At 34.9% G+C, this 18,668-nt stretch overlaps 2 protein-coding genes across 4 annotated transcripts; one reads left to right on the forward strand and one right to left on the reverse strand.

The window, feature by feature from the left end:
* LOC109331339 (autophagy-related protein 18h-like) lies at nucleotides 8,267-14,760 on the reverse strand. Of its 3 annotated transcripts, none has more exons than XM_019565761.1 (9): nucleotides 14,564-14,760; nucleotides 13,196-13,639; nucleotides 12,457-12,897; nucleotides 11,903-12,148; nucleotides 10,713-11,495; nucleotides 10,440-10,615; nucleotides 9,651-9,769; nucleotides 9,116-9,442; nucleotides 8,267-8,827 (listed from the first exon to the last, which is right to left on the reverse strand). In XM_019565761.1, exons 1-9 carry the CDS (start codon nucleotides 14,726-14,728, stop codon nucleotides 8,805-8,807), a joined length of 2,724 nt encoding a protein of 907 aa, XP_019421306.1. In that variant the 5' UTR covers nucleotides 14,729-14,760; the 3' UTR covers nucleotides 8,267-8,804. The 3 variants fall into 3 exon arrangements, with proteins under 3 accessions (XP_019421306.1, XP_019421305.1, XP_019421307.1); XM_019565760.1 differs by having other exon boundaries at nucleotides 9,651-9,772; XM_019565762.1 differs by having other exon boundaries at nucleotides 8,267-8,908; nucleotides 9,651-9,772.
* On the forward strand, nucleotides 16,755-17,829 carry LOC109331341 (histone chaperone RTT106-like). Its single transcript, XM_019565764.1, has 2 exons — nucleotides 16,755-17,218; nucleotides 17,438-17,829. The coding sequence occupies exons 1-2, from the start codon at nucleotides 16,903-16,905 to the stop codon at nucleotides 17,671-17,673; spliced, it is 552 nt and encodes a 183-aa protein (XP_019421309.1). The 5' UTR covers nucleotides 16,755-16,902; the 3' UTR covers nucleotides 17,674-17,829.

Raw genomic sequence — 18,668 nt, forward strand, 5'->3', positions numbered from 1 at the left:
GAAGAACCTCCTTCGACAAACAAAGTTGAATTGTTGAAAGCGCCTTTTCATCCAACTCGTCCCATTGATCATCGGTCATGGAAACTGGTTTCTTTGACTTCCCATCTAAAGCTTTCTTTAATCCGCTCTGGATAAGAACGGCCCTCATTTGGACTCGCCAAATAGAAAAGCTAATTTTGCCATCAAACTTCTCAATGTCAAATTTTGCAGACATTTTGAAATTCTCAATTTAGTAAGAGCTCTGATTCCACTTGTTAAGGTTAGAGCACAATGCGGAAGCACAGGATTGAATCAATTGAGAACAAAAGAGAAGCAAGTAAAGGATAAAGAAAATAACACACAAGATTTAACGTGGAAAAACCCCTCAGTGTGAGAGGAAAAAAACCACGGGCGATCAAGAGCAAAATTCCACTATGTAAAAAAGAAGAGTACAAGAAATCCTCTTATAATGATGAGGACAAATGACAATATTTTTTCTCACAAATACTCTCTCAAATGGAACAAGAATTCTCACCAAGAATGCACTCACAATATATGTGTAAATGAAAGAGATGTTGTGTGTTGTGAAGATGATTTTGAAGCTCTCTATATGTGTCCTTTTATAGGCAAGCAAAGTCTTGGTATCTTGGATTCCAAGCATTGGATGCTTGGAAACAAAGCCATAAAAGTGACATAAAATGCCCTTAAAGAGAGCCATAAAATTGTCATAAAATTCTTTTAAGGCATAGTAATGAGAGGCATCTAACAATCTCCACCTTGGCTCGAATTTGATAAGTTGCTCATCGCCAAATAATGCCCCGAAGGGCACTCAAGTGCTGTAGAGACCAACCAAGTCCAAGCAAAGTTGGAACTTGGTATTCGGAAGTGGCTTGGTAAGTATATCTGCTGGATTCTCTGATGTGTGAATCTTTTCCACCATAATTTCACCAATAGCAACAATATCTCGGATAAAGTGACGTTTTATATCAATGTGTTTGGTCTTGTCATGATAACGATTATTCCTGGTCAAATGAATAGCACTTTGACTATCACAAAACACTGTAAGAACACCCTGTATTAGACCAAGTTCATTTACCAAACCTCGGAGCCAAATAGCCTCCTTCACACCCTCCGTTGCTGAAATATATTCTGCTTCAGTCGTAGACAATGCAGCAATGGACTGAAGAGTAGCTTTCCAGCTAATAGCACTATTACAGAGAGTAAAGATGTAACCAGAAAGAGACCTCCTTCTGTCAATATCACCACCATAATCCGAATCAACATAACCTACAACGTCATCAGTTGTAGCCTTGTTTCTGTCAAATACCAAGCCAATACCAGAAGTACCTTTTAGATACCGAAAAATCCATTTTACAGCACTCCAATGATCCTTTCCAGGATTATGCATATATCGACTTACCATGCTAACAGCATATGCTAAATCAGGTCTAGTGCACACCATAGCATACATAAGACTACCAACTGCACTAGCATAAGGAATATGTGACATACGCTCCATCTCTTCCTCTGTATGTGGGCAAAGATCTAAAGATAACTTGAAATGTGCAGCAAGTGGAGTAGAAACAGGTTTACAATTATTCATATTAAACCTTTCAAGCACTCTTTCAATATATTTCTCTTGGGATAAAAACAATTTACCAGCTTGACGATCCCTGTGAATCTCCATACCAAGAATTTTCTTGGCTGCACCTAATTCTTTCATCTCAAACTCATTATTGAGTTGAATTTTCAATTTCCGGATCAAAGACTTGTCACGTGAAGCAATTAGCATATCATCAACATACAGTAACAAGTATATGAATGATTCATTTGGAAATTTCTGGAAATAAATACAGTCATCAAATTGACTCCTGCAATAACCTTGCCCAATCATAAAAGAATCAAACCTCATGTACCATTGTCTGGGAGCTTGCTTAAGGCCATATAATGATTTCTTCAATCGACAGACAAGATGCTCCTTATCAGGAACAATAAATCCTTCAGGTTGTTCCATGTAAATTTCTTCTTCCAGCTCTCCATGTAGAAAAGCTGTCTTTACATCAAGTTGCTCCAACTCCAAATCAAATAAAGCAACAAAAGCAAGCAAAACACGTATAGAAGTATGACGAACAACAGGTGAGAATATCTCATTAAAGTCAATACCTTCCTTTTGATTAAAACCTTTAACAACTAGTCGTGCTTTGCATCTTGGATCTTCAACCCCGGGAATACCGTCTTTCTTCTTATAGATCCATTTACATCGTAATGGTCGTTTGCCTTCGGGAAGCTCTGTCAAAGCCCAAGTACCATTCTTATGAAGACTTTCAATCTCTTCATTCATAGCCACTAGCCACTGTGACGAATCAACACAAGAAACAGCTTCTGTATAGCTGGCAGGTTCAACATCATCATTTACCTCTTGTGCAACTGACAATGCATAAGCAATTAAATTATCACCATCAGTGTATCTAGCTGGCCTTTTAATTAGTCTTCTGGTTCTGTCTCGAGCAATACAATAATCATCTTCTTGCTGATGAATAGGAGAAGTTGTACTGTCATCACAATCAACATAATGATCATCAATGCTAGATTGATTTGTAGAGGAAGATGGAACATCAACATTAGGAACTGTAGGTTTCACTATCAACTCCACCTTCTCGCTAGTACCCTGTAGATTACCTGTACTAGTAGAAGAAGACACAATAGATTGTTTTCCAGAAGATAAAAATGCATCCTCATTAAAAGTCACATCTCTGCTAAGAATTAATTTCCGTGACTTTGCATCAGAATACCATAAGCGATATCCTTTAGACTCAGATGCATAACCAAGAAATATGCACTCAACAGCTCTTGGAGCTAATTTACCATCATTAACATGTGCATAAGCAGGACATCCAAAGATTCTTAAGTTAGAATAATCAACAGGATTACCTGACCAAATTTCTTCTGGGATTTTGAAATCAAGTGCTGAATGTGGAGAACGATTAACCAGGTAACAAGCAGTAGATGCTGCTTCAGCCCAAAATTCACGCCGATGCCATAACCCAGCATTTGAGAGCATACAACGAACTCTCTCAAGTAGAGTCCTGTTCATCCGTTCTGCAACACCATTTTGTTGAGGATTTCTTGGAATAGTTTTGTGTCTAGCAATACCATTTTTTGTGCAGAACTCATTAAAATCACCATTGCAGAACTCTAATCCATTGTCTGTTCTAAGCTTCTTCACTTTCTTCCCTGTCTGGGTTTCAACAAGAGTTTTCCACTTCTTGAAAGTGGAGAAAGTCTCATTTTTATGCTGCAGAAAATAAACCCAAACTTTGCGAGAAAAATCATCAATGATGGTCATCATATAGCGACATCCTCCATGAGAAGGAAATTTAGAAGGCCCCCAAAGGTCAGAATGAATATAATCAAGAATACCTTTGGTACGGTGAGTTGCAGTGGAGAAACTAACCTTTTTCTGTTTCCCAAAAACACAATGTTTACAAAAATCCAATTTACCAATGCCATGTTTACCAAGATGACCTTGTTTGCTTAGAAGGTGCATACCTTTTTCACTCATATGGCCCAGGCGCATGTGCCATAATTTGGTAATGTCATTATCATGCATTGAAGAAGATACAGCTGTTGAACCTGTCACAACAGAACCTTGCAAGACATATAAACTACCAATCCGGTTAGCTTTCAATAATACCATAGCACCTTTCAATACCTTTAGAACTCCACCTTCAGCTGAATACCTACACCCGAGAGACTCTAGGGTGCCAAGAGAAATTAAGTTCCGCTTCAAATCTGGAATATAGCGGACATTAGCCAAGGTTCTGACAACACCGTCATGAGCCTTGATCTGAATAGTACCTATTCCTGCAACTTTGCATTGGGTATCATTGCCCATCAAAACAACACCACTGTCAACATGTTCAAAAGTGGTGAATAAGTCCTTATAAGGACACATATGAAAAGTACATCCAGAATCAAGAATCCATTCTGTTTTACTCCTATTATTATAAGAGACAACAGATAAAAGAATATCACCGTCAGAATTGGCTTCAATATTAGCAGCTTCAGAGGATTGTTGAAATTTTCCCTTATCTTGTTTTTCTTGTTTTTTCTTTAAGATAAAACAATCAGGAATGTCATGCCCCGGTTTCTTGCAATAGCGACAAGTTTTGTTGGATTTGCGACCTCTGGATTTGGATCTGAACTTTTTATAATTGGTACTCCCTTTTTCTTGAGTTCTACCTCGAACACTTAAGCCCTCACCCTTGTCCACAGAATTAACTTCAAGATCAAATTTTTCTTTGGACAATAAATTAGATTTAACATCTTCAAAGGATAAGGTATCATTATTTCCATACAACATGATTTCTTTGAAGTGCTTATAGGTAGAAGGTAAAGAGACAACCAACAAAACAGCTTTGTCTTCATCTTCAATATTAATATCAATATTTTGCATATCCATAATAATAGAATTAAACTCATCAAGATGAGTTTGAATAGGAGTACCTTCAACCATACGAATGGTGTATAACCGTTCTTTGAGACGAAGCTTGTTTGCGAGGCTCTTGGTCATGTATAAAGTTTCTAACTTCAGCCACAAAGCCGCAGCGGTTTCTTCATTGGCAACCTCACGAAGAACCTCCTTCGACAAACAAAGTTGAATTGTTGAAAGCGCCTTTTCATCCAACTCGTCCCATTGATCATCGGTCATGGAAACTGGTTTCTTTGACTTCCCATCTAAAGCTTTCTTTAATCCGCTCTGGATAAGAACGGCCCTCATTTGGACTCGCCAAATAGAAAAGCTAATTTTGCCATCAAACTTCTCAATGTCAAATTTTGCAGACATTTTGAAATTCTCAATTTAGTAAGAGCTCTGATTCCACTTGTTAAGGTTAGAGCACAATGCGGAAGCACAGGATTGAATCAATTGAGAACAAAAGAGAAGCAAGTAAAGGATAAAGAAAATAACACACAAGATTTAACGTGGAAAAACCCCTCAGTGTGAGAGGAAAAAAACCATGGGCGATCAAGAGCAAAATTCCACTATGTAAAAAAGAAGAGTACAAGAAATCCTCTTATAATGATGAGGACAAATGACAATATTTTTTCTCACAAATACTCTCTCAAATGGAACAAGAATTCTCACCAAGAATGCACTCACAATATATGTGTAAATGAAAGAGATGTTGTGTGTTGTGAAGATGATTTTGAAGCTCTCTATATGTGTCCTTTTATAGGCAAGCAAAGTCTTGGTATCTTGGATTCCAAGCATTGGATGCTTGGAAACAAAGCCATAAAAGTGACATAAAATGCCCTTAAAGAGAGCCATAAAATTGTCATAAAATTCTTTTAAGGCATAGTAATGAGAGGCATCTAACAATAAATTTGACCTGTGCTTTCATATTGTAAATATGTTTTCAAATCTTTGTGAAGGAACCATGGAAAAAACAAACAACTTTCCTATAGCTAACAAAAGATAGCAATTTGGTCTTTCAAAATTGAAATGTTTGGTTCCGTAGTATAAAGGTTTAGCCACATAAATGTTAAGCCCGCACTTAATGGGCAACATCACTCTATTACAGACAAAATCAACTCACAATATAGAAAATGAAGTATTAAAATTACATTTTTGTAGTATCAAAAACAAAATTTAATTTTTAACAACTTAATACTCAAAAGTCTCGCTTCATATCCAATTATACATCAATGGAACAACAAAAAAAAAGTTTTTGAAGTATATGTAAACAAATAAGTTGCATATGAACCTTTCAAGTCATGTTATTTTTTTTAATTTTTTGGAACTACTAAGGATGTTCCTTCACGTTTTGGGTAAAAAATTAATCCATTTTGGGTTTATGTCAATTAATATTTTGATATAAAAATTTAGTAGAATCTTATATCTCGAGACCAATGTCTTGTTGATTATTATTTTTCCAGTTAATTATGATAGTTTTGTTCCATGCACATCAATTTCATTTAACAGTATACCTTGAGCGCAAATCTCTGCACTGATCAGTGACTAATGAATAATATGCAGAGGCAATAGAGCATGGGTACCAAATTGAGCTGAGGTATTGAATATTCATGGGACAGTACAAAATATGTGGCTTTCAGCACAAGGAAATGTTCATTTCAGCATTCAAATAGGATATAACATTCAATTTTTTAACAAGCCTTAGTTTCATTAGGACGAGGTTATAATAGAAACGATGAAGTTAAAACAATTGAAGATGTTAGAGTAGAAATATTTTAGTAAGAAATAATGTATTTAGCACATTGGAAGATGTAATATTTAAAATTAGAAATAAATTGAATGGTAAGAAAGGATAGGTCCATCAATACATATTAGTAATCTTAACTTAGGATGTGAACCTAAAACGAAGCTTACAAAATAATTAAAAGCCACATTCCATTTTCCTCTACAATAGCATGCCTAATAGTATTTGTTTGGTTAAGAATAGAGGAATAAAGTTGTTTTTAGAAATAAATGATTTCTATGAGGGTTAGAAATAGAAGACAAACTGTGGTGGTGAATAATCAGATATTGAAACACTTGGAAGTTGGAAAGAACCACCCTTTTCTTGTATTGGAGTGACCAGCTGTTGATTACTAATTGAAAAATGGGTCATACTGTCTCTTTCTGCATATAATGTCTGTAAATCAAATGTGTTCTCCCCTTCCACTCTATAGGATATATTTTTATGCTATGCTCATTTAATAAGGGACTATCATATTACCTGCCGGCTTAAGTAAACAATAAAAAAGATATAAACTTATAAAATTAAATAAAAGGTTCCCTAGTCATGGTCGGATCCAATTGACATTAAATTATATTATATCAAATTTTGAATTTGTGTTCTTTTACTCACTATGTCTTGGGCCGTCTATATTGATAAATATGAATACTTTAAGAATAAGTGAATAATACTACATTAGAATCAAATTTTGAACGAATACAAAGTTAGTTTAATTTATTAACTGTTATAAGAATAATACATAAACAAGGAGGACATGACTAAAATTAGATACCGACCCCACAATAATTTGGGAGGCATAGGAGTGGGTCCGGTAACAGTAGCCAAGGATCATTACTACTCTTGGTACTAAAACGTGGTGGTGGGGACTAAAACTGTGGAGCTATTAATCCATACTTTGTAGATTTCATGCCATTAATGTACCTTGCCACAAGTGGAAAGCCGAAAGAGTACAAATGTGTAGGTTCTCTTAGGATCCAAAGCCATCAATCCTTAGATGTAACTAAATATTGCCCATGTCTCGTGTTATGTCGTGTAATGTAAAAAAAATAACTACTCATGGTACCCATATTTGCGCCAGATAAAAGTAACCATAACATTTTTTTAATTAAAGTAAGTTAAACATTTATCATAGTTTACTTTATTAAAACTCGTAATTTATATATATTTACATTATATCATTATATGTAATATCTGGTAAGAGAGTGCCATTATACCAATCTCCCTTTAAAAGAGATGTGTAATATTTCAAAAAAAAATGAGTAATGAATATAATTAGATTAAATCTCCTAAGATATCAGTGAACTTACTCTTCTGAATATGATTTAATGGAAGGAAAAATCTGAAGTAATATCCATAGAACCCCTGCATAATATGTAGGCTATAAATACAATATATAAGTGAACGGCTAAATAATTACAATAGATTTAATTTAAGCATGAGATTTTGTCTTTATTGTATTTTTTATAGAATTAAATAAATTCGGTACAAAAAAATTAAAATAATAAAATAACAAAAATTATGTATAAGAAAAAAGTAAATATATTAACCCAAATGTTTAAATATTAATGCCCTTGTCCTAAAATAGTAAATAAATAAAATTATTTTATTAACAATAATGGCTTAAAAACTTCAGGGTATTTTCCTTATTGGTACGCACGCAGGAATTGAGTTTCTATTTTTTTATTAATAAAAAGGAAAGAGAGTTTTAACAAGTAATAACTATAGATTTCATTTTAGTTCCTTTTATGTAATGTTACTCGTCAATCATACTTCGGATATTAAAATGTCATTTAAAAAGTTTTTATTACAATAATAATGTTAACAAGTCACCTTTTTAAGAATACAAATATATGAATATATGATCAGTGATAATATACATATTTTCATAATAAATCTAAACATAAAATACATATAGTCTACTGATTTTTTTTTAGCAATTATCTTAATTACCCAACTTGGCAAAAAAAATATTGAATAACATTAATTTCTTATTTGTTTTTTAATTACTCCGAAAATATTAATAAAAATCATTGAAAAGATAACCCCACAAGTTTGGCAATAGCAATATCAAATTCACTGTCATCTTGGTTGTTACCACCAGAAGTTCCTTAAGAAACCAAAGTAAACCAAGAAAAAAATAAAGGATATTTTAATTGTCACGCCTTCACAACGCATCATAGCATCTTTCTTCATTTAGGTGCATCATATCATCCACGAAGAGCGTCATGAGATATATGAGAAATCCTTCATCAATGTGTACATGAAAGTGCAGAGAACTAAGCTGTTTCATAAGCATAGTTTCTTTTCTTCTTCATTTCTCTTCCTTGCTCCTTCCACCTCTTTCTTTGTTCTTTGTCCCTTCACCTCCATGCTATGAGCTATGAAGAAAAATATATTATACAAAAGTCTATCGAACTTCGAACCCACCCAGTGCCCAAACAAATAATTTGAAGTTATTCATTCCAATTACATCATTTACATGAAAATCATGTCAGAAAAATCATTTGTCTGGGAAGGAACATTGTGATTGAAGAACATTAAATTCCTTGAATCAGTTGTTAGTAGCATTCAGCTTAATGCATGGAAATCAGCTGCACTAGTCAATTAAATTCCTTTACACCAATTCACAACAATTTGAAGAGGGGGAGGAAAGCATAAAAGCAGTCATCAACCTGCATCGCAAGCATTGCGTACTTTTAAGGAAAACATGAACAAAACAGACAACATTATGACTAAGAAAAGGAAAACTAATGTCAATATTTCTGTTTTTTAGTAGACATCTTCAAGTGCAATACATCACATATATGCACCCATAGAAAGTAACTACAGCTACGCTCAATCTAAGTGAAATCAAAAGGTTAAATGTTTCAGACTCGTACCTTCCTCAGAGAAGTCAAATACATCACCAAGCATGTCATCATTATCACCATCCTCATCATCAGATTTCTCCCTGTCACAGGGACTGCTACAATCCACATCAGTAGCAACTTCAGCTGCTGATTCATGACAGTCAACAGATGCTTTACAATAATCCTCTTGAAAAAATTGTTCAGAGTCTGGTGAGTCATGTATTGGCTCCTCATGATCATGAGTAAGATTCATATTCAAATCAGGAGCGCTAAAACTAGTATTGAAACTGTCGCTGCCTTTTCCTTGTTTTGAAGATTTAACCTTCGTAGTTATAACATCAGCAAAACGTGAGGCACCTGTTGAAACAACATTTGCGTTAACAGATTCCAGGCTTAAAAGAGGTGATGCCAACACAGACCTCACTCTCTGTTCTTGCAATTAATCTTATTACTAAACAGAAGTCAAATGATGAAGAAAAAATATGCAAATAAACCTGAGAAAATAATCTAAAACACGAGTCACTCATAAGTATTATATAAGATCTCACTGAATTGCTTATCTTACCAACATCCGCCTTTTCAGTTAAAGCAGGTACCATCAGCTTTGCAGCATCATCTGACAACTTCTCCTCACCTCCGTGTGAATCAGATGAAGAGCTTGAGCATCTTCCCATAACAATACCTCTGCCAAAAAAATTAGAAATTGTTAGAACTTAGAATGCGAATGGAAAGTTATACATATATATTTCAATTTCTAACACAAGAAAAAAAACGTTTATTAAACAGCCCTCCAAATTGTCCTCAAACAAATGAGAAGCAAAATAGTCATTGCTCCACTAAAACCACATTCAATATCATCAGGCAGTACACAGAAAAACAAAGAAAACTGAACCCTCACTACAAACCATCCATATCTGGACTCCATATATATATATATCATGTAAGCGAAAATGAACATACAATGGAAGAATAATATAATATAGTTTCTTAATGCAAACAGGATATCTCGAACTCCATGTATTAATACCTAATTATCTCATTTAAACCCAAACAACTTGTCTCCATTTGGATCTTACTGAAGAGATGTCTAAGATACAAAATTAAACAAAGCTATTACAAACAAAAGAAGGAAAGTGTAAACTTGAGAGCATATATCAACAAGAAATCGCCAGGATAAAAGAAATGCAGAGCAGTAGAAAGCAATGAAGCTCAAATATTCATCAGTGTAGAAACTTAAAAACCTAGTATTTAAATTGAAGACATGCCCCATATCTAGAATTGAAATGATCTGAGTGGATAATTATTACAAGACTTCTCTAATGGGCCAATCAAAAGGCAGATAAGTGATCTTTACCTGTCAGGCCAGGTAGACTGAATTCTATGGAAATTGTTAAAGAGAGGCAACGAATCCTTCTGTCTTATTTCAACCTCATTAACAGGAATGCTCTCTATTTCAATCTCTCCACTGGTACTAAGTTCATATAAACTCAGCTCTCTGGCCTCCAAGGGACTCATCACAAGGAAAGACACCTAAAAATCGAGGATATAATAGTTTATTTGAAAGAATACATTCATAACGAGAAAGGTGGCAAGCAGAAATATTCATAATAGAAACAACAATAAATACCTCAGACTTCTGCCAAATTGGTACCCTCCCAGAGCTTATATGTACCTCTGCGTTTGAGAAGTGACATTGCTGGTGAAGTTTTATAGAATTATTGTTCCCAGCATCATTATCTTCATAACCTGAACTCTCCAAAATCACTTTTGCAGCTTCCTGTCCAACATGAGTATCCCCTAATATATGTGCCTCTCTTTCCGGCCAATCATTTCCCCTACAGGCATCCCACCATTGAAGAGGTTCAGCCTTCACTCGCACATCCTCTTCTTGTAGATTTTCTGAAAAAACTGGGGCTGCTCTAGGCATAGTTTCACTTGATTCTGCTACCAGTGATGGTACTAGTTTGTATTGAATTAAATGGCCAGAAGGGGTATAGACCAATAAATGCTCCAGAGAATATGCATTGTGTGAATCACGAGGTATAGACTTATGAAACACAGCAGAAACAGCACCAGATGGAATAGAAACTTTCCCCGCTGCAGAAGATGCCACATTACTAACTGTATTGAGCCATCCAGCACTATTATTTTTTATTCTGCTAACCACAGAGAGAGAAACAGGAGGTGGGGGTGCAGGGCAAATGTGTTGTTGGTTTACTGTGAAATGCGTGGTGAACCACCAAGGCTGAGGTAAAATTGGCAGAAGAGCAGGCCCTTCAGTGTCTTGATTGTGTATCTTAAGAACTGTCTCATCACCAAAAGGGGCAAGAACAAAAATATGACAAGTACCCTTGGAGGAAATAATGGCAACCCACTGACTGTAATTGCTAAAACAAATATCTTGTATAACCTGTATGATATACACAATGAAGTTAAAACCTTCTGAAGTATATAAACCAAGGATATAAATTGTGACTGCATCAAATGATGCGGGTGTTGTGTGGTGGTCATCACAATCACATTAGGACTCGATCGCAGCCACATCCACCCCATCAACTTGCAAGTGCGCAATTTAAAACTTTGATCCAAGCATAATGATTTAATGTGACCCACTGTTCTTTACATTATCATCCAATCATATATTGCTAAATCGATAAATAATTTTGACCATCAACACCGCTACTTAGGAAGTTGAACTAATGATGTGATGCGTCAACACACAAACCATTGGATTATAGTGTTAAAAAACTTAACAATGGATCAAATTTAGGGTCTAAAAGTAAAGGCCTTAAAGAAAAAATGAGAATAGAAGCATACAGCTGATGTCATGCCACGATGGAGTTTGTATAGGTGCACATGAGAACAGCTCCAATTATTGCTTTGAGAAACTGATCCATTTCTGGAGCAGGATGGCATAATCCGGAATATATTAATGTTGTTACCATGAATTGAGGCAGTAACTAGAAGTGTCCCACTTGGGTCAAAACACAAAGCAGATATTGGACTAGTATGAGCCCTAAATTGTGCCAAGACAGCTTTAGAAATAAAATCCTTGACAACAACCTGCAATAGATCATTAATACAAGTCAACAACCATAGAGAATGATATCTTTCCAGTTTCCACTTACATAAAAAACCATTGCATATGGTGGAGTAAAGGGAAGAGACTTCAACAAAATATTAAGTGCTATTAACTATCTTAGAAAATTCTTCCTCTGTCGCTAAGCTGAAACAATAGATGATCTCATGCAAATTGTAACACAAAAGCCAATATTACTTTAAAAAAGAAACTATCTACTCAGCATGCCAGCACATTGTAAAAGAAGATCTAACTATCATAAGTTAATTGTCACCGAAAATATAATACTCACCACCCCAGCCATATCAGTTTCTGTAGAATTTGACGTAACGCGACCAACTTTCCAGCTTGAATTTGGTGATACGGGAGAACTGGATCCATCAGGTATAAGATCTTGATAGTATTTAGACAACTTTTGGTACCCCATATCACTAAGGTTGATAAGCCCAGCAGCCAAGTGCTTGCTAGATTCCATGGCATATCGGGCTACCAGGTTCCCACTGCTGGGCGATGTTGAAGGGCTAACAGCTGGAGGAGTAAGACTCTGAGGACTTAGCCGACCAGTGTTTGACAGAAATGGGTTGTTGGAAGCATAAGCTAACCACCGGGGCCCAACAGACATAGGACCATAGCCGATATTAATGCCAACCAATCCATGGCCTCCCAACTGAGGTACAGGGTAAGTGAGAACACTGAATTTATTCTCAAGAGTAAGAGCATCAAAACAGTATATCTGCCAGCAAAATAAAAATGAAGAAAACAAATTAGCTAGGTTTTAGCTTATGGGATTTGGGAATAGCAGACTAAGTCAATGCACATTCCATTAAATACATATCTAAAAATTACATAAGTGATCCATAAGGTGATATGAGAAAAAACAGTATCCCTCAACCTTACAATTTTCAAATGTCAAAGGAAATTGGTAAAACCTAAGCAGAATATACCGAAAACTATGAAACTCAACTTCCTCCGAGGCTCCCAAACATGAGAGCTAAAAGAAAATTGAAAAAATAATTGAGTGTTAAACTTACTTGAGTAGCAAGCCCCACAGCTACAATTTGAGGACTGCATCTAACCATGAAGACAGTTGAACGGAATCTTAGAGCATGAACATAGGTATGGGACTTTAGTGAGTAAAATCGAACAGCTGTAGCTGAGCTGAAAATATTTTCAGCTTGAGCTTCGTTATGGCCATCTTTGACATTTTGCATTGTACCGGGGATCTTTGATTTGTCACATGCAACAACTAAGAGTAAAGGATGTGATGCTCTAAATCCTTCACAGCCCTCCAATTTTGCAGGGATGGGCTGCATCTGTAAAAATGAGACTGGATCATCACGCTTTGAGACAAGTTCCTCAACATTAGAGGCATCCTCCACATCAAGAACTTGAAAGCCATTGGAATAACCAAGTAAGAGGACATGCTTGAAACAAGACTGACCAAGTTCTAGCCGGTCAAAACCAGCCCAAAGAACCTGCATGACACCCAAAAAAAGAGGTGAATAATTCTGATTCCTTGGTTCACAAATAAAAAGTGCACATCTGAAAAGGAATGGTGAAGTTTTCCATAGCACACTGCTGATCACAAGTCAATTGCATCGGGATCGGTAATTATTCAGCAGAACTACACATGTTTCTCTAGAAGCAATTCATGCTTACTAAAAATGGCATGAAAAAACTCCTCTAAAGTGACCCAGTGAGTAAAGTGGGCAATTAAGGGCGTATTTACCATCAATTTGATCTAAAATGCATTGGAATATTAATCCACTAATAATCTAAGAGTGAATACACTCTTATTTGCTCACTTTACATATATGTTCCCTACAGAGAAGTTTTATCAAACTGGCATATGTAATACTCTTATTCCAGATAAACTGAATCCATTATTATAAATATCAGCATTTGTATAACTACTCCATCATCGAACAAAATCAGTCTCATGTTAATTCTGGTCTGAAATTATGAAAAATAAATAACCATACAAACACCTCTCTATAAAACCGATATTTCTAATCAGAACATTTCATGCCTAGTTACTTCATCCACACAAACATACACACAAAAAATGGATAAAGAAGAAAGTGATTTGTGTTATGCATGTACAAACTAGTCCAATCTAACATAAAAAATCCCCTCTAACTTTAAGTTGAATCTTTTATGCAAAACACCAGAAAAAAATAAACATAAACAGTTCATTTCCTCGGACGTGGGACCAAAATCTCAGCAATAAGAATAACCTTTCATTAAAGGCATCGAACTAAATTTCAAAAAATAAATTATGATCAAAACTCATATCATGTATATTTTACTTGTCATTTCTTAAAAGCATTCACAATTTCAAAAGGAAACAATAACTCGATAAGTCAACAACTAACAACTGAAGACGAGAACCACGGTACCTGGTCTTTGTGTTCGTTTCCATCGCCGGAAATAGAGGCGGCAACGGAGGCACCGGCGGAACGGACACCGGAGGAAGCGGTTTTAATGCAATAAGATATGAACCTCAAAGAAGAAGGAACCAATCCATTACTCTTAGTACCTTTTTCCTTTCCCTGCCTTTTCATAATAATCGATGAAGCGGTTTTCAACCGGCCACCGGTGATTCACCGGGAATTCCGTCCCCGCCGACGAGAGTCGCGGAACGCAGGTGATCGAAAATAGCATAAGATTTATAACCGTCTAGGTTCACCGTGTACGGCGGAAGATAGCTCCGGCGTTCGGTTGTAGTTGATGGTGGTGGTGGTTGTGGTTGAGAAATTTTGACCTTAACTGAGACGGTTCCGTTTTTCTTCTCCTTACGTATATTACCGTCTTTTCTCTGTCTTCTTACGTTTAAATTATACTTGGCTGGCTTATTTTCTGGAATATCAGTTACATCCCACCACATTTTCATTAATTCCCTATGTGTCCCCTTCAATTATTTTTAAATTTTCGTTTCAAATTACCATCAAACCCCTTCACTCTTCAACATTGAGATAATGATATTGTAGTATAAGACTGCATTGGATTTTTAAAAGTTGATAATTCAATTTCTGGGAGCAATACTTATTGGAATGTGTAGTCAAGAATTTGAAAGTGGTTAATTCTTTACCCAAAAAAGATTAAAAAAATATTACTTGGTAGTACAAAAAAACTACAACATCTTTCTAGTTTATTATATCATCTTATTGATTTTGTTAAGTTAGAAAATGATAAAAGAAGTATTGAAAAAAGTAAGTCTATTCTTTTCAAATATTAATGTTTTAATGCAAAAAAATTGTAACCTTTAGGACAACGGGCTAAGAAAATTATTTTAGTATTTTTATTATGAAATCATTTTTTTGGTAGGAATTTCTTCTTCCTTCTCTAACAATCAATTTTAAGCCTTCTTCAAACATTTTCATTGTAATCACACTAATAATATATATTGTTTCATGCGGATTTAGATAACTTTAATACTTTACACTTTAAAATCAAACGGATATAATTGTTTAAAATGCAAACATTTCAAAAGTTTGGTTTAAGAGTTCATTTTCATGGATTTCCTAATACTTCAAAAAGTCTACCTTTACCAGTAGTTTTAGACATCCTTCTAGTTCTAGTATTAAAAAAAACTACCAGCACTCCAAATTATCTATCCACACTCTCTATTAACTAATCATATTTTTAATATTCTACCAGATAAGTTAACAAGGGGTATTGTAACATCTCCACATTTATTGTGATCTATTCTGCAATTCGAACTCATTAACTCAAGAACTTACATATGAAGTCATAGGTTCGAGTCATTATAACTCTCTTAAAGGAAAATAAAATATTGCAATAATTTAAGTTTAAAAAATAATACACTTAATAAATTCATATGCTCATATGGATCATATGTCATGGCGAAATATTATAAATATGACTATATATTTGAGACAGTCTCACAGTAATTTAAGCATGAGAATTAAATATGATGTCTTAAAAAAACCAAGGCAACCTGCTTCATTCGGTTGAGATCTTATATATTTTGTAGAGATTACTCTTACATAACCAATAGCTCTTGGGAGTATGTTCTTAAGAAAGACATCATTTGATATGCTTTTTCAAATTCCATGAAATGTGTTAGAAATTATAGAATTGATGTATAGAATGATAAAAAGGAATAAGATAATTTCAATCATAAGAAAACAAATCAAGATAATTTGATTAAGAACAAATCTCAAATCTAAGACATAATAATGATATTATTTAGATATCAAAATATCTTCTAAATATTTCATATAAGATAATTTTAAACATTTTAAGAAACTTCATATATTCTAATAAAATAAAATATAGAAGGGGACCAACTTAGTAAAAGTGTAGGTCAATAATTAATTATGTCAACCTTACATTAAAATGATAAGCCTAAGGTGACATGTATAGGGAATATGATTTGAAAATGTGGAATAAAAAAATAACAACCTGGCATTTTGGGCGAAATTACAGGCCATCTAACTTAGGACCCGGCACCTTTTTCTAACTATATAAGTGCGATCTCTTTCACTAACTACATCTTATATTTATTTTCATTTTTCAGATTCAGACCCTCTATTCTTTTTTCTCTTCCACTCTCTCCACCTTCTTCTTTTTCTTCTTCTTTCATCTCTAGGGTTATGATGTTATTATTTATTTATTTATTACTACCCTTACCCTTTTTTCAAAACTATAAATACATAACACACAACACTGTCTTCAAACCAATTCATTAGGAGTTGAATATATTACATGTGATATGAGGATTTTCTCTTTATATTTTCCTCTTCTTCTTTCATTCCTTTCTTTCCTTGATTCCATTATCAACTCCATCAAGAAGCACGTTCATTCTTTGATAGGTTTTGCCACCGCCATTAACACTACCAGAAATATTATTGCAACCGATGAACACAAACTTCACCTCAAAAGCCACCGTCCCATTTCAGCCTCCGCCACCACACATATGGACGAGTTCATGAGTTCCACCGAGAGCCTCGGATTTGATAGCATTGATGAGAGGCAAGTTAATGATCACGTAGATCATGAGATTCATCATGATAATGATAATGATGATGGTTATTGTTACGATTCAAGGAGGACGAGGGTGGCAGAAGGAAGACGAGATTGTTTTCCGCCGCCACTTTCATCGTGGAATCGGAACTGTAGGCCTAGTTTCTTTCTCCGACCAGTGAGGAAGAATGGAAGGTTGATTCTCACTAAAGTAAGAATGAAGAGACATGAGATGATCTATTCTTCAAGAGAAAATGGACGTCTGAGATTGTATCTCGTTCCAGATGATGATGATGACGACGAAGAAGAAGAACTTGTAGGAGAAATAGCAGAACAAACGGAAGAAGAAATGATGGTAGATTCAGACTTAGAAGAGGAAGAGATAGAAGAAGATAGGGTTGGAGAGTGGAATTATGGTATGGGGAGTAATGAAGGGTTTAGGAGGTGTCATCAAGTGATGAATCCATGTTATCATGGTAGTCATCAAAATCTACGTATGTATGGACTTGGCATTGCATGAAAATGGAGGTTGATGTGATGGTTTGGTTTTTATTTGTTACAGGGAACATATTACTTGTCATGAATACAACATTGATTGTGATTTGTGACACTTTGTGATGTAAATGTTCAGTCTGAACTGTGAACCATATATTCCTAGTGGTGGATCATTTTGTTATATGGTTTGTCACTCTCTACATACATTATTGTTTTAAAAGATTAATTGTTCTTAAAGATTAATTGTTCTTAAAGGTTAATCATTTACAGAATGTATAGGGTTAACAAGAGAATCAAGAAACAATGGTTACAACCATACATACCAGCTTGTTAATTACTTCTTATCGAGTAGTTATAAGATTTTATTTATACCTCAAAGTGCAATGAATCATGACTGTGTTGCACTGTGTACATAACAAACCATAATGTTGTTTCCTTGTTGGACAAAGACGTAGCAAAGATATTGAGGGATCCCCCATAACTTATCTGTCATTTTAATTAATGAGTAACATAGAGAACAAGTGTGAGGGAGGATTAAGCATAGAACAAATATACAAAATATTGAATGATTCATTACAACAAATTTAAGTTTCTTTGTTGAAGAATTAAGCATATAGAATGCTTGCTCAGTTGGTCTTACAATATTGCAGTTAGTTCAAGTTGAGTCTCCAAATGTTTTTGCTTGTTTTGTCTAAGAATGGTTATTGGTATCAATAGTCAAATGTTAGAGACCCAAGTCTCTTGGTTCAAGCATGTTGACATTTCATTAAACAAATAGTCAAATGTTACCGAGGTATGGGAAGAATGGAGAATGAGATACGGTGTCTTGAACCAAAATGTATTAATTCCATTAACATTTTCTACTTATAAACCTTTTTACGTGAAACTTCAACTTAAATAAACCCAAGAATATGTGATATGTGCGGCTGAACAGTATAATAGAAACTGAGACAATAGATATCTTGTGCCAAGTCAGGAAAAACAAAGAGGAGTGGGAAGACAAACAAGGCTTTACACTTG

The sequence above is a fragment of the Lupinus angustifolius genome, chromosome LG17 (genome assembly GCF_001865875.1).
Source record: "Lupinus angustifolius cultivar Tanjil chromosome LG17, LupAngTanjil_v1.0, whole genome shotgun sequence".
NCBI lineage: Eukaryota > Viridiplantae > Streptophyta > Magnoliopsida > Fabales > Fabaceae > Lupinus > Lupinus angustifolius.